The following is a 25329-nucleotide window of genomic DNA, read 5'->3' as shown; positions in this document are numbered from 1 at the left end:
AGTTTTAAACACTGAATTCCTAACCAGCCACTTTACCTTATATAAGTTGGGTTTTCAAATAGAGTTTTATAAGTATCTGCAAATAATTAACTTTGACTTTCTTTATAAATATTTAAACATCTTATTTTTTTCTCCAACAAATTGTACTGATTACCACTCAGGTAATCAGTTAAAATACTGTTATGTACTTGCTCCTGATCTTAATGCAAATACTTTAAGGTTTTAATAAGCCTGATTAAGCATAATGCTGGCTTTTGAGTGAAAACTGCATATATTTTTTGTGTTTAAAAACAAAATATAAGCAAGGTATAAAACAGAGTCCTGTAACTCAATAAAAGGACAAAAGACATTCCTTCTATGCTCCTTTTTCCCTTAAATCAGAAAAAAACTATTCAATTTTAGGAAATACCTATCAACACAAAGTTTCTTCTTTGACCTATTAAATTACTATATATTAATAGATATGCTGATTCTAAACTACCCATGTAATCTAGACATAGGCCTAGTTATACTACATTAATATATTTTTAAGATACCTCTGAATTAAATTTGGTAGAATTTCAGTTAGGATTTATATACCAATACTTACGTGACAATGGCCTGAAATTTTGGACATGCATGTATGTTATATTTATCAGGTTTTTATTTCAGTGTTATCCTGGATTAGTAAAAACTGTCTGCAAGTGTTCTTTCTTTACGTTCTAGAACAGGGGTCAGCAGACTGTCCCATGGGCCCCATGTAGCCTACCTCCTACTGTACTGGATCACATCATTAAGTACTGCCTCTGGCTACTTCCACAGTACAACAGCAGAGGTGAGTACTTGAGACAGGGACTATATGACCCACAAAGCCTAAAATGTTTACTACCTGGCCTTGTAGAGAAAAAGTCTGTCAACTCTGTTCTAGAACTGCTCTACAAAAGTCACATGTGGCTACTGAGCACTCAATATATGGCTAGTAGAAATTGAGATGTGTTCTAATGTAAAATACATTTTACATTTCAAAGAGAGTGAAAAAAGAAACTTAATATCTCATTAATAATGTGTTTTGACTTTATTTGAAATTATAATACTACTTGGGATCTATTACATTAAATACAATATATCATTAAAAATAATTTCAACTGCTCTTTTTACTTATTTCAATGTCGCTATTAGAAAATTTAAAACTTCACATCTGGCTCACATTCTATTTCTATTAGACAACACTACTCTAGAATAAATTCAGACAGTCATGTCATTCTTTGAGAAAGGAGGAAATAATCTTTCCTCTTCTCTCTAAAGTAGAACCTCTAAAATTACATACTTACAGTGCATTTACTAGTATCATCATCATCCTTTTCTTCATAGTAGAAGTAGACAAAAGGGATCCAGAAGAACACACAGAATAATATAACAGAATATAAGGCTGTGGAAAGAAATAATAGACTGAGTTCTACAGAATACATATGAATTTAATAACTGTTATATTCTTATGTGTGTATATATTAACATACAATTTAACTTACCAAATTCACATTTACATACCAAATTTGCTCCCCCATCTGATCCTTACACCCATAACTCTACGTTTATATGTAATACCCAAATCAGCCTTTGATGATCCCTGACCTAAGAAATCAATAGCACCATTAGATCATAATTCAAGTTAACTCTGGGTCAATTTTCAGCAATAATGATGATAATAATTGTGCCTATAACAAGTGTGACAACTAACATTTGAGCTCTTTGCTACATACTCACCATGGTGCTAAGAGCTTCCTATGAACCATCTCATTTAAGGGAATGTTAACTTTTATATTCCTTCCAACTTAAAATCAAATAAAGTTGAGAAAACATTTGCTAGTTACTCAAATTAAAGAAACAGCTATAACGATACTGTTCTTTTGGTACAAATAATTTCCCTAATCTAAGTTTAAAATATGTAGTCTTATAAAACTGATCTTATACAAATTAAGACTGAGAAAAATTAAAAATGATAAAACAGTAAAATCAGATTCAAAGTTAATAGATAGGAATTACTATTTATATGTTTTAAAATAATACTAAAGATACTCTGGCCCAGTATAGTCAAAGTATTTTTTAATTCAGTGTAGAACTTAAACTTTGAACAGCAAAAGTATATTTGACAATAAAAACAGCATAAACAACTTTTCAAGTCTTCATAAATCTAAGAAACATGCTTTTAAAATTCTGTGAATTTACATTTATTTGCATGTGTATAAATTCATGGAAAGAGTGACAACATAATTATATAAGACAATCACAGGATTATAATCATTATGCTCCTTTGTAAAAAAAAAAAAAGCATTTGTTAATAATGTATAATATAACCTCAATTACTTTATTCTGTTGGAAGGAATGATTGTGTAAGTTACAGAACTTTTAAACACAATCTTAATACTTGCTAGCACTATCTCATTTATCTGGAGGCCATTTATGAAACAGCCCCTATTAAATGCAGCATAGCTATAAAATTCAGCAAACAGCCCTAAATAACCAATAGAAAGGTAAAAGGTAATTTTTATTGAGCAATCATAAAATAACTGTCAGCAAAGTGAATTTGGGCACTACAGATGTTTAATGAAATGTATGTAGTCTTTTAATATTATGAGAAACTAATAATGGCAGTAAATCTTCAAGGGTAATGAATATTGGTATTTCTATCACAAGCCAGAGAATACAGTTAAGTCCTGAACAATGTGGGGATTGAGGCACACCAACTCTCTTCAGTGGTAAAAACCTGCATGTAAGTTTTGACTCCCCTAAACCTTAACTAATAGCCTACTGTTGACTGGAAGCCTTACTGATAACATAAACAGTCAATTAATACACAGTTTATATGTTACATGTATTATACAATATATTCTTACAATAACATCAGCTAGAGAAATAAAATGCTATTAAGAAAGTCATAAGAGAAAATATATTTATAGTACTGTATGGAATTTATCAGAAAATATCCACATTAAGTGGAACTAACACAGTGTTAACCTGTGTTGTTCAAGGATCAGCTGTAGTTATTATTAATATTTCTATTATCAATCAAACAGCCAATGGAAATAAACACATATTCCAAAATGTAACCAAAGTAAGTATTCTAAAAATGTTAAAAAAATTAAAAATAAAATGGACAGGACTATAAATCACTCTAAATACCATTCTAATAATTATGATTAAAATAATTGAATAGGGACGCCTGGGTGGCTCAATCTGTTGAGTGTTTGGACTCTTGATTTCAGCTCAGGTCATGATATCACGGTGGAGCCCCTCATGGGGCTTTGCCCTAACAGCTCAGAGCCTGCTTGGGATTCTCTTTCTCCATCTCTCTGTCTCTCCCCCACTCATATGCTCAGGTGCATGCACTATCTCAAAATATAAATAAATAAATAAATAAATAAATAATCAGTTAATGAACTAACTTATATAGAATAGGAGAAACCCTAAATCAGCATAATAGAGTTTAGTGGGGTGATAGCAGCATCTCTCAAATTTTCATAAATTAACAGATGCAATAAGGTTTGGCTTCACTCTTGGCATGTTGCTTATGTCTACTACTTGATGGCTGAGGCTTTTAGATAGCCAAAGAGCCTATAACTATTTCATAAACATTCCTGGTATTCCTGAACTTGTGTGTGTGATCAATGATCTTGTAACTGCAAAAGTTAACATAATATTCAATTAGCATAACAAACTATAAAATTAATTCCTAGAACTCACTAAAGTAAAAATAACCCATTTTTTAAAGTGAACAAAAGGCATACACTTCACCACTGAAGACATACAAAATGGCCAACAAGTACATTTTAAAAGGTACTCATCATTTGTCATCAAGAAAATGTCAAACTCACGATGAGATACACATACCCAAAAGAACAGCTAAAATTAAACTGACAATACCAAGTGCTGCCAAGAATGTAGAACAACTGACATTTTGATACTTTGCTAGTTTGCAGCACTACAGAAACGGTTTAATAGTTTCTTACCAAGTTAAACATACAACTACCATATGATCCAACAATTCTTTTCCTCTCTCAATGAAGAGCAGCAATGTATGCAAAGTGTTTCTTCCGAGAGAAGCCTGCTTAGGTTACAGAGTCCGGGGCTTTTACTGGGGATTTGTAAAATAGGCAGAATACAGAGTACATCCAAGCATTAGGTTCACAAGAGTTGGTCCAGGGTCAGCCACACAAGCAGGCCCTCCTCAAGTTATGTGATTTACTGAACAGGCTCAGATGTCCTGCACTAACTCTCTCATAACAAAAATGTTCTCAGCAAGATTATTCACAGTGGTCAAAAACTAGAAATGATCCAAATGTCCATCAACAGGTAAACAGATAAACTAAGTGGTATTATTATATTTATATAAATGACTAGTACATAGTAACAAAAAGAACAAACTATGGATATACATACACACAACAACTTGTGGCACCAGGGTGGCTAAATCGGTTGAGCAACCAACTTCGGCTCAGGTCATGATCTCATGGTTTGTGGGTTTGAGCCCCGCGTCGGGCTCTGTCTTAACAGCCAGCTCAGAGTCTGGAGCCTGCTTCAGATTCTGTGTCTCCCTCTCTCTCTGGCCCTCCCCTGCTCTCACTCTCACTCTCTCTCTCTCTCTCAGAAATTTAAAAGGAAAAAAAAAAGGATACACACAACAACTCAAACAAGTCCAGACACAAGAGTACATTTTTTATGACTGACCTTAAGGAAGTTCTAGAACTGGCAACTAACTTATTGCAACACAAGTCAAAAAAGTGGTCGTGGTAGCTACTAACTGTAAAGAGAGGTGAAGATGTACAACAACCAAAATTTGCATATGTTGCTGGCAGGAACATCCAGAAAAAGACAGTTTCTAGGAATCAACACCTGAAGGAAGGAAGTGGGGAACAGACACAATTTTGAGAAGACTCCAGAATATCCCCTCAGCAGCCTGTAACTCAAAATAGATGTAGAACAATTGCTCTTAATCTTTGTTTTGCTAATACCACACACTAAGTAAACTATCTTCTGACTATTCTTTCTCAGTAGACTTCATAAAGATCTCTTCTTTTAGCCCTTAAGTGTTAATCAGTAAGGAAAAAACCTAACATTTTTGTGTTTCAGATTAGTTCTAATGTCCCAGTGGGTTTATATATCTGCAAATGGAAAAAAAAAAAAAAAGTTGCTGCTACTACTATCATGAAACAGAGAAATGCTTCTTTTAAAGTTCTACTTCAAATTGATAATTATGTTCAAAGGAAAACTATTCTTAACAGTGATGACAACTCTTATATCATTACATCTTTATAAAGTATGCTTTAATTTGTAAATGTTTCTGTTAAAAGTCTGCTACTACCAAGTAAATGATAGACTGTTTGGTTTAATAGTCCCACTAACATCAAAGAAAACATAGTAAGAACAAATTTTAAAACCTTATGTCCACAAAAAATTGGCCAGAATTAAACTCATAAAACAAACTCTTTTTTTAAAACTTAGTAAGAAAGCAGAAAAAACAAGTGAACAGAGAGCCATCAACTCTTAAAAGGACATAGATAAAAACTAGGTCAAAGAATATATGATAATTGTTATGATCTTCTCATACACGAAGCAAACAATCTACCTTTTAAAAACTGTCTATCATTGAATTACAACTCACATGAAAATGAACTTGGATAAATTAGGCTTTCTTTTTTTGCTCATTTATTTTGAGAGAAAGAGGTAGAGCATGCACAGGGAAGGAGCAGATAGAGAGTGGGAGAGAAAGAATCCCAACGAGGCTCTACACGGTCAGGGCAAAGCCCAGGTGGGGCTCAAATCCATTAACTGTGAGATCATAACCTGAACAGAAATCAAGAGTCAGACGCTTAACTGAGCCACCCAGGTGCCCCAACTTGGATAAATTAGGCTTTTGAATTTTTAGACATTCTTTATTCCTCCCAACTACCAATGAAAACTCTAAGACAAAAAATAACTTAGTCAAATTATGAGAATATAATTAATCATTACAAAGCATTTTGTTTTAGAAGATCAAAGTATAAAGATATTCTGGGAATTCTAAAAGCCTTCTAAAATTATCCCATTTACCCCGCTGAAGGAATCTGGGATCAGGACTGCTAGCTGCATATCCAAATAATCATTTTCATTTCAGCTGGTATGCCCCTTTATGTCCTTCCCTTTTCCTTCAGCTTCCTGCCTGACATGGATACATGACAGCTTAAATTCCAGCCACCATTTTGGACTTTGTTGCCCATAAGTTGGAATTCATGTACTGAGGATAGAGAGCAGAGGAAAGAAAAAAAAAACCCACATGTTTAGGATCCTCCTGATGCCACAGTGCTACCATATGAACCCTGAATAGACCATTTCCATCCTTATTTTAAATGAGTCAATATTTGCAAGACTGCTGTATCATCTGCATCTGGATTTTTAGGACACCAAGTCTCATAATGTTTGTTTTAAACTGCTAAATTTGGAGCGCCTGAGTGGCTCAGTCAGTTGAGCACCCAACTTCGGCTCTCTCTATTTCTACAACCCCTGAATGCATGCAAAATCAAAACAAAAGTTAGAGAAACTATTAAGTAAAATGAAAATTCACTTAAAAGAAATTAAAGGAAACAATCAACAAAACCAAAAGGCAACCTACAGAATGGGAAAAGACATTTGCAAATGACATACTGGATAAAGGGTTAGTATCCAAAATCTATAAAAAACTTACCAAACTCAACACCCACAAAACAAACAATACAGTGAAGAAATGGGCAGAAGATATGAACAGACACTTCTCCAAAGAGGACATCCAGATGGCCAAGAGACATGCAAAAAGATGCTCAACATCACTCATCATTAGGGAAATACAAATCAAAGCCACACTGAGATACCACCTCATACCAGTCAGAGTGGCTAAAATGAACAACTCAGGAGACTACAGATGCTGGTGAGGTTATGGAGAAATGGGAACCCTCTTGTACTGCTGGTGGGAATGCAAACTGGTACGGCTGCTCTGGAAAACAGTGTGGAGGTTCCTCAAAAAATTAAAAATAGAACATCCTATGACCCAGCAATAGCACTACTAGGAATTTACCCATGGGATACAGGAGTGCTGATGCATAGGGGCATGCGTACCCCAATGTTTACAGCAGCACTTTCAACAACAGCCAAATTTTGGAAAGAGCTTAAATGCCCATCAACTGATAAATGGATAAAGAATATATGGTTTATACATACAACGGAATACTCCTTGGCAATGAGAAAGAATGAAATCATGCCATTTGCAGGAATGTGGATGGAACTGAGTGCTGAGTGAAATAAGTCAGGCAGAGGACAAATATCGTTATGTTTTCTTTCATACGTGGATCTTGAGAAACTTAACAGAATACTACAGGAGAAGGGAAGGGGAAAAATGTTGCAAAGAGAGGAAGGGAGGCAAACTATAAGAGATTTAAATAGAGAGAACAAACTGAGGGTGGATCGGGAGGTGGGGGAGAGGGGAAAATGGGAGACAGGCATTGAGGAAGGCACTTCTTGGGATGAGAACTGAGTGTTGTATAAAAGTGATGAACCTTGGGAATCTACCCCAAAAACCAAGAGCACACTTTACACACTGTATCTTAGCCAATTTGACAACAAATTAGATTTTAAAAAATAAAATTTTTTTAATTTAAAAATTTAAAACAAGAAACTAAAGGAAAGTAGACAGTGAAAGTGTTCAAACTAAAAATTTCAAGAATGGTTAGAGAAAACATTAGAATAAACTTTACAATAAATTACAATTAATAGAATGTAAAAATGTAAAGATTAAAATAAGCTTGAAATGTAAAAATAAAACTCTAATAAAAGGCCTAAACATGTATGTGAGATAAAGTCCTGAATAGGCTCAAACATGAGATTAAAACAGAATTGAAAACAAAAAAGTCAGACAATTTGTTAAAAGAAAATATCAAAGAAGTTGAAAGATAAATCAAGAAATAAAACATTCAAAAAGGAAAAAAGGACTGAATCCTTAATGTTTCTAGGATGAACAACAGCCTCAGATGAAGGGATCTCCTTCTGAGTACAGGATCCCTATGAATATAGGGCTCAAGGGCAGAAATAAACAACTTTACTCTCTCATCCTTCAACAAGCTCCATGAAACTCTATCTCCTTTGCAAGCAGCTTTAGGACTGGTAATAACCAATCAATAGCTAAGGGAGAACCAGCAAGTAGAAGCAGCAGTTGGCTGGCCTGACTTCTACCAACTTTCCAGGAGAAAAACACTCAAGTTCCACTAATGAAACAGAAAGCTCTCATAAATGTGGTTTCCAGAGCCTAGAATTAGCAGGGATCATTTCAGGGTATGCAAAATATGAAAATTATCTTTATAATATTATCAAAATGTCATTAGCCTCTCCATTAACAGTTATTATTTTTTTATGTTTATTTATTTTGAGAGTGAGAGCAGGGGAGGGGCTGAGAGAGAGGGAGAGAGAAGTCCAAGTGGGCTCTATAGTGTCAGCATGAAACCTGATGGGGGGCTTGATCAAGCCCTATTATCATGACCTGAGCTGAAATCAAGAGTCGGTTGCTTAATCAACTGAGCCACCAGGCTCCCCGCAGTTATTATATTTTTTACACCAAGCACTCACCAGTGGGGAACACTTTTATTTAGGAAAGTCCCTTTTGAAGCAGTAATAATTCCATTAGATGTCTACTTTTGAGAACACACCTTTTTAACACTCTGTGAGATAGAGAAGTGCATATAAATTGTACTTGTGAGAAGTACTCTGCTATTTCACTTGTGAACTACACTAGGAACTTTTTTCAAAGAACACTATTTTTCTTGAAAGAACTAACAGACAAGCAGTAGTTATCTAGGCTTGAATATTAGATGGACGTTCCCAAAGAAAATAAGTAACAGTATTTGCTGCCAATGATAAAACCTAAGTTTTCAAAAGAAAATTAAGATTTTGGGGGGCATCTGGATGGCTCATTCGATTAAACGTCCAACTTCAGCTCAAGTCATGATCTCGTGGTTCATGAGTTCGAGCCCCACACTGGGCTCTGTGCTGAGAGCTCAGAGCCTAGAGCCTGCCTCAGATTCTGTGTCTCCCTCTCTCTCTGTCTCGCTCACACTCTCTCTCTCAAAAATAAGCTTTAAAAAATTTTTTTTTAAATTAAAATTAAGATTTTTGGAAAACTTAAATCCACCACCTTGAGTTTTACAACTTTCCAATACATAAACACTTTTCTAATAAGAGCACTGGTGACATTAATGGAATATGAAAGTAAACCAGAATCCCCTTGGGTGTAATCTAGCATTCAGTATTATTTAAAAGATCCCAGATGATTTTTGGAACTGCCCTGGGGGTTCAGTACTGCTAAGAATTCATATAGGAATCATTTATTAAAAGACAGCTCACTTAATGCCACAAAGCTCCAATTTAGGAAATAAAATCCACCTTGGGCAATACCACTAACTAAAGATCAACAAAGTGATCTTTAATATCACTAAATATCAATTTCTCCATCTGTAAAAGATAGAATTTCCCTATCTGTAAAAGATAGAAAATATTTGCCAAAAAATGACATTCATGAAAATTAAGTAAAATGTTGAACATGAAAGTCTAATACAGTTCTTGGCAAAGTTAGACAATGAAAATGTGTTGGTATGTTAGGAGAGATTAGATGAACTATACAATCTCACAGAACGGATATATAAAAATAGTTCTTTGGATAACATCTAGCATTTCTGGAGAAACAGCTGGGCTTGAAGATAGTAACTATTTCAGAACCTATACATTCCTTTTAGGCTCCTGGATTTAGGTCACCATCTAGGTCAAAGTCAAAAGCCTATTAGCCATAGCTAAGGTGGATATGACTAACTTTATTACAAAACCATTAATACTAGTCTTGCTTTGAAACCACAGTCATCAAGAAATCTTCTATCATTATTTGGCTTCTCATGCAAATTTCTTCCCTAGATCAGTATGTCAATTATATCGCAAGGTAGTTATGTTTCTAACTATAACTCAAGTTCTGCAGAAAATAAAACAAACCCTAAATCCCTAAGTCCTCTACAATTTATCTCCCATGCATTTAAAATAGTAGGGACATACTTTCCTTAGGAGAATTGAGACAAATACTCATTAAAATTATTTTAAGTAGACTTAATTCTCTCCATAAAACAACTGGAAGGGCTGCATTAATTAACATTCCTGTATAGAAGTCTTTGTAACCTTGGTTACAATGGATTAATCTGGTAGCCTCTAGGTTCAATGATAAGATATGGCTCTTTGACCTGGACTGCACCAAGGTAAAAACTGCCTTATCTTGCCATGTGCTCTACTGCACAAATGCACATTAGTGTCACATAGAAGAGAGGCTCCCTTCCCACAAAACTGTTTTTGAAGTGATTTACATCCTATCAAAATTTGTACCGAAAAGACAACATTCTGTTTAATACAGCACCATTTCAAAGATTTTAAATTAACATGTCAAATTTATATTTTACAATTTACATTTAATGTACTCATCAGAAATAATGAATTCTACATTAAAATACCATAAATATTTCTAAAATACAGACCGGAGGGATAGAATTTCACGGGTTCTGAAGATTTTAGATCAGGAAAGAAGGCAAAGGCAGAGCCAAAAGAACTAAATTAAAATTCAATGAAAGTCTTAAAAAAATTATCGCATCAAAAGAACTTCTGTATTTTCAGTTTCCAATTTAGTGTCCTGCTAAAATCTTATTCAACATCTTGATTTATTGCTGAAAAAAAATGATATCCCTTTCCTAATTCAGTACTTAACATTTTTATAAAAACACGTCTTATGTATATCCAGAGAGAACATCTGGGAAACATTTAGGTGCTTATAATAAGCTTTTATAATTGAACATTCAGGAAGGAAGGGAGAGGGAAGACCCAATCAACCAGAATCCCTTGGATTAACCTGGATCAGTAAAGCACAATAAAGTTCATGCTATAAACTCCCCAGTGTACACTCTACTAGTGTCAATACTTACAAAAAAAAGTCTAGAAAACAAGAGATTTTTTCAAACAAGAGTGCAACTGGGAAACTGGTAATGTTAACAAAGGACGAGACTTGAAATTTAAAGTAACTTGACTGAAACTCCAAAGAGACATATAAGTGAACCCAAATGAAGCAGAATAGGTTAAAATTTTCCATATTATGGAATGAACGCTGTCTTACTTACTCCTGGTGTTGAAACAATAATCACAAAAGCGATACCAAAATTAAATGTTTATACATAGCTTAATTCTACATTTTGGTTAGTAGCCCAGATAGGAAATGAAACTGAGATACTTACTATAGTAACCATATAATACGGTGTCCTCAATCTGTCTGCTGACATTAGCATTAGCCCAGTCCTGGGATAAAAAGGAAATAGAAATATTAATGAAACATCCATTTGTTTAACAATTACAACTAAGTTTTAATATGAGTGAATGTCATTTATAAATGTATCATCAACTCAAACAAGTATGGCCTGTGCCTTCAATAATTACTTAAGAGACAGGTAAGTAAACACAGAAACTTCAACAGGTAAATACTGATCTAAGATGACAACATGATTCTAGTGAAACACATAAGCAGGAGGCACCAAACTCAGCCTAAAGATCAGGGATGGCTTCCCAAAATGACTCTAAACTGAAAAATGAAGAAGAAAGGTTCTTCTCAACTCACAATAGAACTCCCCTAGGACCCAGCAATAGCACTGCTAGGAATTTACCCAAGGGATACAGAAATGCTGAGGCATAGGAGCACATGTACCCCAATGTTCATAGCAGCACTCTCCACAATAGCTAAAACATGGAAAGAGCCTAAGTGTCCATCAACAGATGAATGGATCAAGAAGATGTGGTTTATCTATACCATGGAATACTACATGGCAATGAGAAACAATGAAATCTGGCCATGTGTAGCAACATGGATGGACCTTGAGGGTGTTATGCTGAGCGAAATAAGTCAGGCAGAGAAGGACAAATATCATATGTTTGCACGTATAGGAGGATTAGGAGGAACTTGACGGAGGAACAAGGGGGAGAAGAAGGGCGGAAATGGTGGGGGAAAGGGAGAGAGGCAAACCATGAGAGACTCTTGAATGCTGACAAAAACTGAGGACTGATGGATGTGGGGGGGGGGGGGTATGGGCATGGAGGAGGGCACTTGTGGGGATGAGCACTGAGTGTTATGTGGAAACTAATTTGACAATAAACTATTTGTAAAAAAAAAAAAAAAAGAAAGGTTCTTCTCAGAGAATAGGAGAAAACAAACAGTAGGAAGTATGGAAGACAGAAGGAACATATACGCAAGTTTGAAAAAACTGCAAGATGCTAAATATAGTTTCATAAACGCCTTTGGAAAGCTAAGAAAAAGCAGGTGGAGCAAGGGAGGGAAAGACCCAGGTTTAAGGCATTATAAGTCATGCTAAGTATTTTGGACCTTGTCTTAAGGAAAACAGAAAACAGTGATGAATTTTTATACAGAGAGTAAAATACGATTGCCTTTTAGGAAGAAGATATTTGAGTACAATATACATTCTTTTTAAAATACATAAAAAAATAGTCAATCTAAACTCGTTTGCCTTCAACCCACACAAGCGTTCCTTTAAATTAGTAACTGAAATGCAGTAATTTAACTTAGATAATATAATTCAAATTAATTTTTTCAAATAAAAAACATCTGTTCACTAATGAATCAGAACTCAGGTATAATGGCAAGTCTTTTTATTTAATGTCCTAAACTTTATGTAATGAAAAATTAAACCTGGAGAGTCCAAGTGACTACTGCTATTAAGTAGTAAGGCTCAAACTTGTATCAAGGTCATTTCTTTTCTATGAACACTTTATAAGCTCAAGTGGTATCAACATCCCACTAGACTGGCACTTAAGGAAGGGTATCAGCATTTAAAGCTTCTAAAATAATTTAGGTTGGTTTTTTTTCTTTTTCACCTACAAACACTTCGAGCAATGAAATCTATGAATTCCTTACTGACAAAGTCTTAAAAGAACAAAAATGTGGAAAATCCAAATTTAGCACCACAAAAGGAAAACCTTGACACACAAAGTAGAATAAAAATAGTATTTTTTCCAATTGTAATAGATACTATAAGAAACTTAATAGGCTAAATAAAAATTTTACATTAACTATACAAAGAAAGCTAACTTGATCTTAGAACTTTTTAAAAATCTAAATAAAGCCACATGTTCCCACATGAAAAGATTATAAATATCTAATCCCTCCAAATTAATCTATAAAAACTATATATACTGCCAATCCAAATCCCAATGTACTAGGAAGTAGAGTATTTTGACATGCTGATTAAAAACATCATCTGAAAAACATATATAGGCAAGAGCTAGGGAATTTTCTGAAAAGACCAACAATGAGGAATTTACCAATTACTAGATTTTATTAATAAAACATGAAAATCTATTATTATAGTAACTTTTCATTTACCTAGGTGGCAAAATTTAAAACACATTATTAGTGGCAAATGTGGAGGAAAAGCCAGCCATCTCCTACATAGTAAGAAAAATAGTCTATGATCTAGACATTGTTTGTTGAATATATCCTAAAAAGATTCACACAAATCAGGACAGATATCAGTATACAGATGTTTTAAAAACAAATAGTACTGTCTAATGAATGACCTCAAGAGCTCTTACTAGACTGCATGGCAACAAGCTACCAAAATGAGGCCTCTCTTTCCCATGCAGTAGGAGGAGCTAAACCCATCCCTATTATTCACAGGACTAAAGGGGCCCAAAGTCTCTAGGTGTTCAGCAACTGGATGTCCAAGCACCTCATGAACAGCTTGTATCTAAGTGCACACTATCTGGTACTTAGTGTTTATCTAAGTCCATAGTGTTTATCTACCTGCAAGGCCATTCTCCTTGCCATATAAGAAGGGCGAACAAAAGGGGGAAGAGGTACCTCTGTTAAAGCACCTGCACTTTGGGAAAGGTCATTTTGTTGAATGTCAAGTAGATAAGAGCCTGTGTACCTGCTGACTGTTCTCTCTATAAATTCCAGCCTGCACCAAATGTTTATTGATTCTTCACTCAAGAGCTCCTTATCCAACCATATTCAGTGCAGTGTTGTTCAAAAAGTCAAAAACAGTAACAACAACTAGAAATAATCTGAATGCCTGAGAAGAAACTGTACAGACATTAAAAACAATGAAATCTATATAAACTGGCATATATAGATATCCATGAAGTACTTTTGAGGGGGGGAGCACAGAGCACATTGCAACTAACAGTTTTAACACACAATCTTTGTCTGAAAAATGAAAAACCCACACATATACAAAAAAAAAAATAATGCAACAGTGCTTATCACCACACAGGAATGGCAAAACACTGGGGAGAATTTTGTACAATGACTGGAAATGTTTTCATCAGTGATTCAAGTATCCAAATGAGTATGTGTATAATCAAAACTTCAGCTCCTAGACGTTACTTTAGCTGTTGTTTATGCACAAAACAGAATTTCAAAAAGATTTTTGAATCCTGAAGATTTTTTGAAACAGAGGATAATTCATCTATCCCTAATAGAAACTACCTTCCAATTTCCAAAATAATCCCACAAGATATTAATGCGGCTATTGAGAATTACTTAAAAATTAAACTTAAAAATTAAAGACCCCAATCTCAGAAAAAGGTTAAACGTAGAAAGAATGTTAAGGTAATCTAAACCCTAGGTTCATTGACATTTAGTACCTTTTTCCCTGCAAGATTCTTTTGTTTAACCAAATCTTATGGCAATAAGAAAATATTTCTGTTACTATTTTAAAGCTAAAAATATGAGTAAAATACACAACATCATTCAAGTACTAATAGTGCATTTGGCTTTTATACAGTTTTGCCTCCAAGGTATATACTGTCCAAAGAGCTCAGTTTATGAAACCTTTCTTCTTTTGCATTTTGAGAACCATTATGCCCTTGATATCTTTTGTAAACCACTGCCTCCCAAAGTAGAGACCAAAAGAGACTACAGAGTCACTCAAGGCCCAAAGGATTGGAAGACCAAGAATACTAGAGAATATTAAAGACCATTTCAGATGAAAGGAAAAGAACAGAAATTCCATAGAACAAAGATATAGTGGGTCATGTATGTAAAATTTACTTTCATATCTTTCAAGATGACATTTTGAAATGATCAGCCCAAAGCAAAAGTACACAACTCACCTCGATTTTACCTGGCATTCTCACTTTAGGCCAGTGGTTTTTATTCAGGGGTGACTCTGGCTCCTGTGGGCATTTGGCAATGGAGACCCAGGAGCCCGGGGGAGTGTCAGTGTGCTACTGGCATTTGTGTGTAGAAGCCTAGGATCTGCTAAGTGTCTATGATGCAAAGGACAACCTCCACAATAAAGATTAACCAGCACAAAATGTCAATGCCTAAAAAACGCTGACTTAAAGTTCCCTAAAATAATTTGGAGCCACAAGACAAGGAGCCTACTCAACCTACTACCAAATCTAAAACCTACCTCCATCTGTATTCAAATGTTCGTCCTTCCTGCTGACAAGTACCTATACTCCTATTTAAGGCCAATCCTTTCACATTTAGATCTCCAACCCCTCTGCTTTCTCAAAAACACTGTCCCTGCAATGGTATCCTATCTCCCCTTACAAAAATTTCTCTCACTCCACTGAATCCTAAAGTATACCAACCCTAGTAACTTCCATATCCTCAGATATACACATAACCACCACAAATAAAAACACCTCCCTTGATCCCACCTCCTAACCCCTTAGAGAACAAAAGTTCTTGAAAAGTTTTCAGCATTCCCTATCTCTACTTCTTCACCTCCCATCCAGAGTTAACCCACTCCAACCTGACCACCCAAATGCTCCAATGAAACGGTCGTGTTCCTTGGTTACCACTGACCAAAGCCAGAGGTCACTTCTCTACCCCTCTCACTACCCCTCTAAACAACACTTCCAACTCCACTTTTATATATACAATAGACATTTTGGAGGTAATTTGTCCAAAATACAGTTCTTTTAACATGACTTAAGGTCATAAACAATTCACCGAGCCTTTGTCTTAATCTCAGCTAGTACAAAAGTGCAATACCTCAATACCACACTTCAGCCAAAGAATGCCTGAGAGCTTCTGTATTTGCTATTCCCTCTCCCTACAGGATTTTCCCTCTGGTTCTTCACCTGACTGGCTTCTCCTCATCCAGGTCTCATCTCAAGGAACCTGTTCCAGCAATTTGGCCTTCCTGTGACAACTTAAACTTTCACATCCACCTATTATATTTCCTCACAGAATGTATCAACATGAAGTTAGCTTGTTTTGACTGTTTACTGTTGGCCTGATCTTACAGAATGTTAAGCTTCATGAAAATAGCAGCTTCATGTGTTTTATTAATCTCTATGCTGACAGCTTAGAGCCTGGAGCCTGCTTCAGATTGTATCTCCTCTCTGCCCCTCCCCTGCTTGTTTGCTCTCTCTAAGAATAAACAAGCATTAAAAAAATTTTAAGTAATAATTTGCATAATTGGAAAAAAATCAGAAATCTTCCAGTCCAACATCTTTCATTTTAAAAATGAAGACCTTGAAGTCCAGAAAACTTAATGAATTTAACCAACGACATAGCCTAGATAGTAAAGAATCAAGCCTAGAACTCAGGTCTTATAACTCCCAGCTAGCTTAGTGGTCTTTTCCATATACCATACTGGCTCAAAGTACTCAATATGAAACAGACTGCAGCTCTGATCCACAACTAAAAGCCCTTCTAAATTATTTACTGCATTAATGTAAATCAACTTCAAGGGAGCTAGGAGAGACACAAAAATAAAACCTATTTCAATTACTTAATATATTTTCAGATTAACAAAAGGGATTCTTCACACTTGGACAGTTGTTGAATTAATAGCAGTTCCTTTCTAGTCTTCCATGTTGGCTGTCGCATTCTTAGCGTCTATGCTGCATACGCACCCTCATTTATTCAAAGACACAACAACAGAAGCGCAATATATACTGGACTACTAAGCTTAAACACTTATTTGCCAAGAATCTGAAAGGGAAAAAAAAAAATCACAAAGTATGATAGTAATTACCTTAAATGTACCATTTTGATTTTTCATGTAAGAAACCAGAAATATATCCACAGGTAGAAGTGCTGATGTGATAAGTGCAATTGCCAAAGAAAAAATTGCCGTTATGGTGGAGACAACTTCACTTTCCCGCTGACTTTGGTATTTACGAACATATATCCAGCAGAATGCCAAAATAGCCTGAAAGAGAACAAAAAGAAATGTTTTTTTACTGCATATGTATTCTCTAACTCTGATTTTAGTATGTGTTTGAAAGTTTTCAATGGGAAACTATGTCAAATGAAGGTCCTTTTAGATGTGTAATGAAGGTCTACTACCTCTTATAATCTTGTTCAAGATTTATAATTGTCAAAGCCTTTTTCATGAATGTAGTACAACCTCACTTAGATACAAACACACAACAGAAAACAAAAGTTATTGATAACAGTGCTCAGTTACATATACCCTCACTGAACACACTGTAATCATTAATGGTTTCATACAATGTCATAGTTGTAATTAGCTTTGAATACGTTTTACCTATAGATTTCTCCAAACTAATACAACTTGAATTGAAATTAACTTCCGCCCCATTATGACTATTCAAGGGTACCATTCAGCTAAAGATTAACTGCCAATAATCACCATGCAATTGATGATTCAAATTACAATTGCAAAATTTTAAAGGGCATTAAACAAAGAAAAGTGAACATTAAAAATGAGCACATGTGCACTGCAAGGAACTTTCCAGTGATAAAGGTACACTTGGAGGCACTGAGAATGACATCTCAGAAATCCACCAGGTACTCTTAACAGCTACCAACACCATTCTAATGACTAACACAGAGCACGGGACTTTGCTCACTATTCTCTAATTTTAGGGAATACCAGAATCATATGGAGGGCTTGTTATAGTAAAAAATGCTGAGCCCAACCCCCAGAGGTTCAGATTCAGGGATCTGGAGTGGGCCCAGGAAATGTGCCTTTGTAACAAGTTCCAGGTGAGGCTGCTGTTGGTCCAGGAGCTACATTTTGAGAAACTCTCCTCTACTCAAATTTAGGGAATTGCAGATAGGTACTAAACCAGGGATTCTCAGCCAAGGCCGTGTTAGAATCATTTGGGCAGTTTTTAAATACCTTTATGTATTAGTTACATGTTTTTATGTTATGTCCTTATGTTAGCTGTGATTCCACAACTCTACTCCCTATGCAATGCTCACAAGTATAGCTGCCATCTATTACCACATAGCACTATTACAATATAGCGGAACTTTCATCCTCAAGACTTACTCATTCCATAACTAGAAGCCTGTGCCTCCAGCTCCCCTTCACCCGTTTTGCTCACCCTCTCCCTTCCGGCAGCCACCAGTTTGTTCTCTGTATTTATGGGTCTGTGTCTGGTTTTCTGTTTTGCTTTTTACATCCCACATATAAGTGAAATCATATGGTATTTGCCTTAATGCCTTTGGCTTATTTCTCACATTGTTGTGCCAAATGGCAATGGAATATTACTTAACCATAAGAGAGAACCATTGGCTTATTTCACCCTCTAGGGTCCATCCATGTTGTGGCAAATGGCAGTGGAATATTACTTAACCATAAGAGAGAACCATTGTTTTAAATAAACTCTATTAAGAGCTCTGGGACAAAAGCGCTGTTTTGTCCTTTCACTCTTCAACAGATTCCACTGTTACTTCCTTTCTGGGTATCCTAATTCAGGAGCCTGAACTGAACTACCACCACCACCTAACTTGTTTCACAGCTTCCAAATTCCCCTACCACAACCAAGATAGAAGAACAGTTCCACCACCACAGAAAAATCCCCTTTGCCCCTGTGGAGTTAACCCCTCTCTCTACTCTCCACACTTGACAACCACTGTTATCTGTCCCTATAGTTTCTGCCTTTCTAGAATGTCATAACATACTATATTATATAGCATGTCATCTACTGAGTCTGGCTTCTTTCACTTAGCATAACGCATTTGAAATCCATCCAGATTGTTGCATGTAATTCCTTCATATTACTAACATTTCAGCTGGTCTCAGAACAGCAGAAAAAATAAAGTGAGAAGGGAAAGTAGACTCTGGAACCTGGATGCTGGAGGAAAAATAAGATCTTGGGTCACATTCTGGCTATTCATGAATTTATTTTTGTCTTAGGAAAGCATTTTTTTTATTAATTTATAATACTATTTTAATGGATGTTTTTGTTTTTAAATGAACTCTCCAATATTTAAAACACTCCTCAAATTGTTTTGAAGCCACTGGAAGTTGAGCTTTATCATTCTATCTTTAGCAGGACCTGACACCAAGTAGTCAATGTTTTTTTCAAAAAGATCTGCGCTTTATGAAGTTCAAAGTGTAGGTATTACTGCAAAGGAAGGTGTTTGCCAACACCAGACAGACAAGCAGGGAAAGGGCAACCCAAGCAAAATAGTTAAGACAGAGAATCCTGAATTTCTTGGTGTCAGGAGACATTTATACTTTTAAAACTGAGAACCCCAAAGCACTTTTTGTTTATGTGGGTTAAATCTATTAGTAGTGACTACATTATAAAATAAACCAAATGTCCTCATCTATAAAATAGTAATAAGAATATTCCATAGCAGGTGATAAGACTTAAATAAAATGTAAAGAGTTTAGCACAGAGCCTGGCCACAGTAACTGCTTAACAAATAGCAACCATCATATGAAACCAAATGTCATGTGAAATAACATCTTAAGACCATTTTATAAAAGAAAAATACAATTTTGCTAATACTTATAAAGAAAAGTTTAGAGCAGGCCTCAATCCCTCCCAAGAGATTCTAATTTAACTGGTCTGCGCATTAGGATTTTAAAAAACTCCTTAGTTGATTTTGATGAGCAGTCAAGGTTGACAACGACTGGGGGAGAGATAGGAATGGGAATAGATGAATGTTTCTTAAACTAATGAGCAGAGATCCTTTAAAGAATGATCCTTTAAACATAGATCTTGTTAAATTGCAGATTCTGTATCAAAAAGGCCAGGGTCTTATATTTAGTAGTTCCAACAAGTTCCCAGGTAATGGTCACTTTGAGTAACAAGAGTAAATCCGCTTTATGGAAATGAAGACCCTGTCTTATATAGCAAAAGAAAATGCAACTGAGTAATTCAGGAGACTTATATAGAAAGGCTTAGATTTCATATAGTAAACATAGATAGACAGATTATAGGCTTAGAGGACTGAATCTAACCATGCCTCAGGTGGCAGAAGAAACTGAAGTCCATTCTGTTTGCCCACGATCACACAAGTAAGTCATTCTTAGCGTCTGATTCTTCAGTAGGTTCCTGGCAGCAGCTCTCAAAGTGTGAAGTCTTCTGGCAGTCCCAGAACCCTTTCTGGGGATTTGCAAATTGAAAACTATTCTCATAATACTAAAAAGCCATTTGTCTTTTTCACTATGTTCCTATCTGCACTCATGTTGCGTAAGTCATGGGTAAAACTGCTGGCAAATTAAGCATAAAACAAGACAATGGCACCAATTGTGCCATTGTTACTGTATTCTTCACTTCCACATACACATCCACAGAGGACAATTTAAGACTGTACTTAATGAAACAGCAAAAATTAACTTTATTGAACTTCAACCTTTGAATCTTTTTTAATACTCCATGGAGGAAACTGCGAAGTATACATTGGAGTTCTGCGGCTGCACGTTAAGGTGTGCTGGCTGTCTCTCAGGAGTAACTGAGGAGCTGAAAGCCAAGTCAGGCACTCGTTTCAAAGTATGTGTGATTATGATTATTCAGACTTGGATATTTGGCATATTTTGTTGAAATGAACAAAGGGAACCTATCACTTCAAGAGGAAAAAAGAAAAAATGACAGTATTTGTTCCCAATGATAAAATTCAAGCTTTTAAATGAAACTCAGAATTTTGGAAAACTTGTATCCACTACTGTGAGCTTGACAGTTTCTCAGTACTTATTTCTGGGACATTCCTTCTGACAATATCAGTGGTGGTAATAATGAATGTGATATGTTGACATTATGTATTGAAATATATCCATATTTGGAATATCTGCATCACTCAGTGAACCAGTATTTTCCAAATAATCAGTGCATCATGTTATAAAACCATGCATGGGGTATAAAGATTTATTCAAAGTGCAACAGGGACCAAAAAATTTTAATGTAACAAAATGAAGTTCATTGACAAGTTTTCAAACTCCATTACTTCAACTAACCTGTAGAAAGTTCTATTTGTTGAGTTTTGGTGTAGTATTTAAGAACATCCACAATTATCTAAAAACTATTTCTCTGCTTCCAAAGGTACCACTAAAATGGGTCTAAATTTAATTTTACCACTAAAATTACTAATTTTTTCCTGCTCCAACATCTAGTTTAAAACTCCTTAACTCCCTTCTCATTTATTTTTTTCCTGGTGTATCATCACCAATTTCAATGTCTTGTCTTCATCTATCCAAACTCTACCTCAATTCCACTTTCTTCTGATATTGCTCTCTATTCTCTGTAGTCCTATTTCATTTATAAAATCATACTTCGGTTTTCAGTACTTACAATACCTGTTTTAATAATTTTTGTTTTCCCACCTATCTTCAGGCCCTCTTAAAGGCTACTTTGTTTTGTTTACATCCTCCCACAATTTATAGCACAACTCATATACATTAAATATTTATTAATTGGTAACTGCCAAGATAATCCCACTAGACTTTGATACTGGTTACATGCTCATTTCTTTTCTTCTAAACCAATTGAATTACGATGGTCTAGAAAAGCCAGTGCACTCCTCAAGTACAAGACTGGATGGGTCTGGGGACCATCGCCACCCTCTAGGGTTTCCATTGTCTCCACCAAGAAGAGTTAAAGTATGTTCCAGTAAAAAGTCAGTATTATTTTCTGGGTGAGTGAAATAGCAAGAGATAATTTTCCATAAATTTCCACACATTTTTTTCTTTGTAGCATTTTTTTCTGAAACATTTACCGGCAAAACACTACCTGAGTTGCAGACACTGCAGTGGGATCTAACAGGTCTTGATTTCCAGAATTGAAGTCAGCCCTTGTGGAGGTTGATTTTTGCTTTCTGTTTTAGTTACTGCAAAGCAGCAAAATACTTTGAGACACAAAGTACCCAACAGGATAAAGAGAGTGAGAATGGGGAAGGGTATGGAGAGAAACAAATTGAACCCCAAAATAAAATAAGCTCAAGGGTTTTAATATCAAGCAGGCAAGTAAAACTTGCCATTTGGGCTATTGAGGCCCACGTTTTGACCACTAGATAAACAGGAATAAGACGGCTGGGAAAGATGGTACTCGGGGTTAGATACGTCTTAGTATATACACATCCTGATACTGGCAGTAAAGAGGACTACAACTCTTCCCCACATAGGTTTCTACACGTATCAAAAAAGACTGAAAAGGAATGTGAAACCGGGAAGTCAGAACGAACACCTCGCGTCATCAAGGCAGCATCGCACAATGGGTACATAAGGTTGGAGATTCAATGACCCCAAGGGAACACGGACAAATAATTTTGGGAAACAGAGGCCTCCTTCCTGCCAGATCAAGGCCAGCGCCTACTGAACTTGGAAAGATCAGGCGCTGCTGCCCCACACCTTGTGGTCCCGTCTCACTTGGGGACCAGAGGCCACTTCTCCCTTCTCAACCCGGAGGGTCTCCTCCGTCCCCAAACTCGACCCGTCCCGGTGCCCTAGTGAGGGACGAGGGCAAGAGTTTCGAGAATGGAAACCTACAATACTAGACGTCATCAAGAAAATTACATGTAAAGCGTCCGGAAACCAGTGCCTCCTTTACCCACTCCGAGAGCAGGCCCCGCCCCGGAGCAGAAGAGCCCCCCACAGTCCAAAGTAAAAGGGGGGGCGGGGCGAGGAGGGTCTCCCGGACCCTAACAGACCAGCTGCCGGGCCGGCCCCTCCCTCTCTCCCACCAGTCCAAACACTGGGAAAACTACGAGCACCTTCCCTACCAGTAATAAGAGGCCGAATATGCACCAGCCGATCACCAGCTCTGCCGAAGCTGCGCCAGAAGGCGCCGCAGCCGCCATCTTCACTTCCGGCCCAGAAGACATGGGCATTGGGGGTGGGGAAAGGGGAAGGGGAAAGGGGAAAGAGTGCGAAGGACTCTGCGCCCGTGCACCCTAAAGGTTAAAGGGGCGGAGGAGGCACGGGGGCGGAGCAAATGGTTGCCAAGGGGACCCAGCCCTCGAGCGTCCCCTGGCGCTGAGCCGGGCGGGGGCGGGGCGCGCCCGGGACGCCGTGACGTCACCGCGCTGCTCGCTCCGGAGGTGAGGTGAAGGCTTTCAGCCAGGGTGTTGTTTTACTGCATTGCAACCTCGTTGGAATAATTGATTCGGCCTAAGCTTATAGACGGGAAAGTGAGGGGACCCCACAAGCCCTGGCTTGGATTTTTCTGGAAATCCAAGGCAGCATTAAGGAGTTTCAACTTTGTCCTAGAAAGGAAGTTTGTTCCCAGTGTGAAAGACAGAATGGGCCATGCAGTTAGCAGAGCTCACCACGTTGAAGGAATGGCTGTTTTAGAAACAAAAAAGTTTGCCCAATGCCTAAATGACTCCAATTTGCTGGCATTGGGGCCCAGCCTGAGTAACTGTTTCACTGTGTATCACTGTGGCTTTTTTATTTAGCCCTATACATGCCTGTGAATTTCCATCATGACTTTGTGAACATATTCACAGAGAAATTGCAGCTCTCCTAATATTCATTAAGGAACGAAATAGTAGGGTAGGCCCTAGTGAGGCAAGGAGATAGTTGCTGGGATAGCTTGCCTGGGTCCCCCGCATTCAGAGTACATATTAAACTACTGAGTTGAAGGAATATAACTTGTAATCAGAACACAATTTATGAATTAAGCCTGCCATATCTTTACAATGCATTATGTGGTGGTAAATTATCCCCTACCACCTTACCTAAGACCTACTTCTAGCTGAATCTGTAAGTAGGGAAGGAGTGGAGAAGAGATGAGGAAAGAAGAAAATAGAGAATGATTTTAACATAAATTGGTACTGTCATAAACTGGCTTCATGCTTTCTGGACCTGTGAATTTTGATCATGACTCTTCTGTGCAACAGTCACTTTTCTGGAGACCCCTTTCCTATAATTTCCTTAAAGTGGATAGAGACATCTCTATTCCAAGTGGTCACTTAAATGCCTTCACCAGTTCCCAGGCATACTGTGTTCCCAGTATGTTCCCAGGCATATACTTTTTGTTTTAAGATTTTATTTTTACGTAATCTCTACAACCACTTGGGGCTCAAACTCAGAATCCCAAGATCAACGGTAGCACCCTCTCCAGGCTGAGCCACCCAGGCACCCCCGTGGTTCTCTTCTGCCTTTTCCTGCTAGTCTCCTAATCCTCTCCTAGGTGCTCACCTGGCTTAGAGAAAAGGTCTTAAGACAACCTCAGGCCAGTTTTCCTCCTTTCCCTCATGGCCCAAATCCCCTCTATAGGAAATGACCATGCATACCTTACATAACAACCTTTGGAAGTACAGGCCAATCTCAGTGTAGCTGCAGTCTCCTACTTCTACCATCAAAGCTATCAGCCCTTGGCTATTCCAGAGGGAGTAAGCCTACACTCCACAGTCTGCTATAGTTCTCCCATGCCTGAGTCAGGCACCAGCCCTTCATATCTCTCGATTGCAGGGATCATATTTCAAATTCTCCAAGGAGCTCCACTGAAGCCTCACTTATTAGTGTAAGATTAAGTGGGAACATCCTAACCCAGTATTCCCTCACTCCCAAACACACACTTCCTTTTGGAGGTAAAGGTGGAGTTCCACAAACCAGCTACAATTCTCATGAAAGAAATCTCTGCAATTTTTTTTCTCTGAACTCCAACTCATTTACTGGAATTTTATCTAGCTGAGGGGTTCGAGAGTTATAGGATAAAGTCCTTTCACATCCTTTTTTTTTTTCTTAGAGAGAGCATGCACTCACACAAGAGTGCAACGGGGGGAAGGGCAGACAGAGGGAAAGAGAGAATTCCAAGCAGGCTCTGTCAACACTGTCAGCTCAAAGCCTGACTCAGGGTTCCATCTTATGAACCATGAGATCATGACCTGAGCTGAAATCAAGAGTCCAACATTTAACCGACTGAACCACCCAGCTGGGCACCCCCTTTCACATCCCTTTTTAATTCTACATATAAAGGAGAATTTATTTATAGTTAGGAGGGAGAAGACAAGAAAGAATTTTTAAGAGAAGAGTTAAAGACCATAATCTTCCCTACCACTTTACATTTTATGTGAAATTGGAGCTTTTAGCAAGATCAAAC

At 37.0% G+C, this 25329-nt stretch overlaps 1 protein-coding gene across 2 annotated transcripts in view; it reads right to left on the bottom strand.

Annotated features, from left to right (window-relative positions):
- Window positions 1-23262, bottom strand: part of LMBRD1 (LMBR1 domain containing 1) — a 105526-nt gene extending 82264 nt beyond the window's left edge. Inside the window, exons 1-4 of one of the 2 annotated variants that reach the window (XM_077767247.1) lie at window positions 23006-23262; window positions 17061-17237; window positions 11292-11352; window positions 1311-1408 (exon numbers count right to left, since the gene is read on the bottom strand). In XM_077767247.1, the coding sequence (XP_077623373.1) occupies window positions 1311-1408; window positions 11292-11352; window positions 17061-17237; window positions 23006-23113 (444 nt within the window). In that variant the 5' untranslated portion in view covers window positions 23114-23262. Of the gene's footprint in view, window positions 1-1310; window positions 1409-11291; window positions 11353-17060; window positions 17238-22017; window positions 22081-23005 lie in introns of those variants that run through there. The other variant, XM_077767248.1, reaches the window with a different exon arrangement.
- Window positions 23263-25329: the final 2067 nt, after the last annotated feature.

The sequence above is a fragment of the Crocuta crocuta genome, unplaced genomic scaffold (assembly GCF_008692635.1).
Source record: "Crocuta crocuta isolate KB4526 unplaced genomic scaffold, BGI_CrCroc_1.0 scaffold518, whole genome shotgun sequence".
Classification (NCBI taxonomy): domain Eukaryota; kingdom Metazoa; phylum Chordata; class Mammalia; order Carnivora; family Hyaenidae; genus Crocuta; species Crocuta crocuta.
Note: the sequence above shows the minus strand (reverse complement) of the source record. Positions and strands in the feature narration are given on the sequence as shown.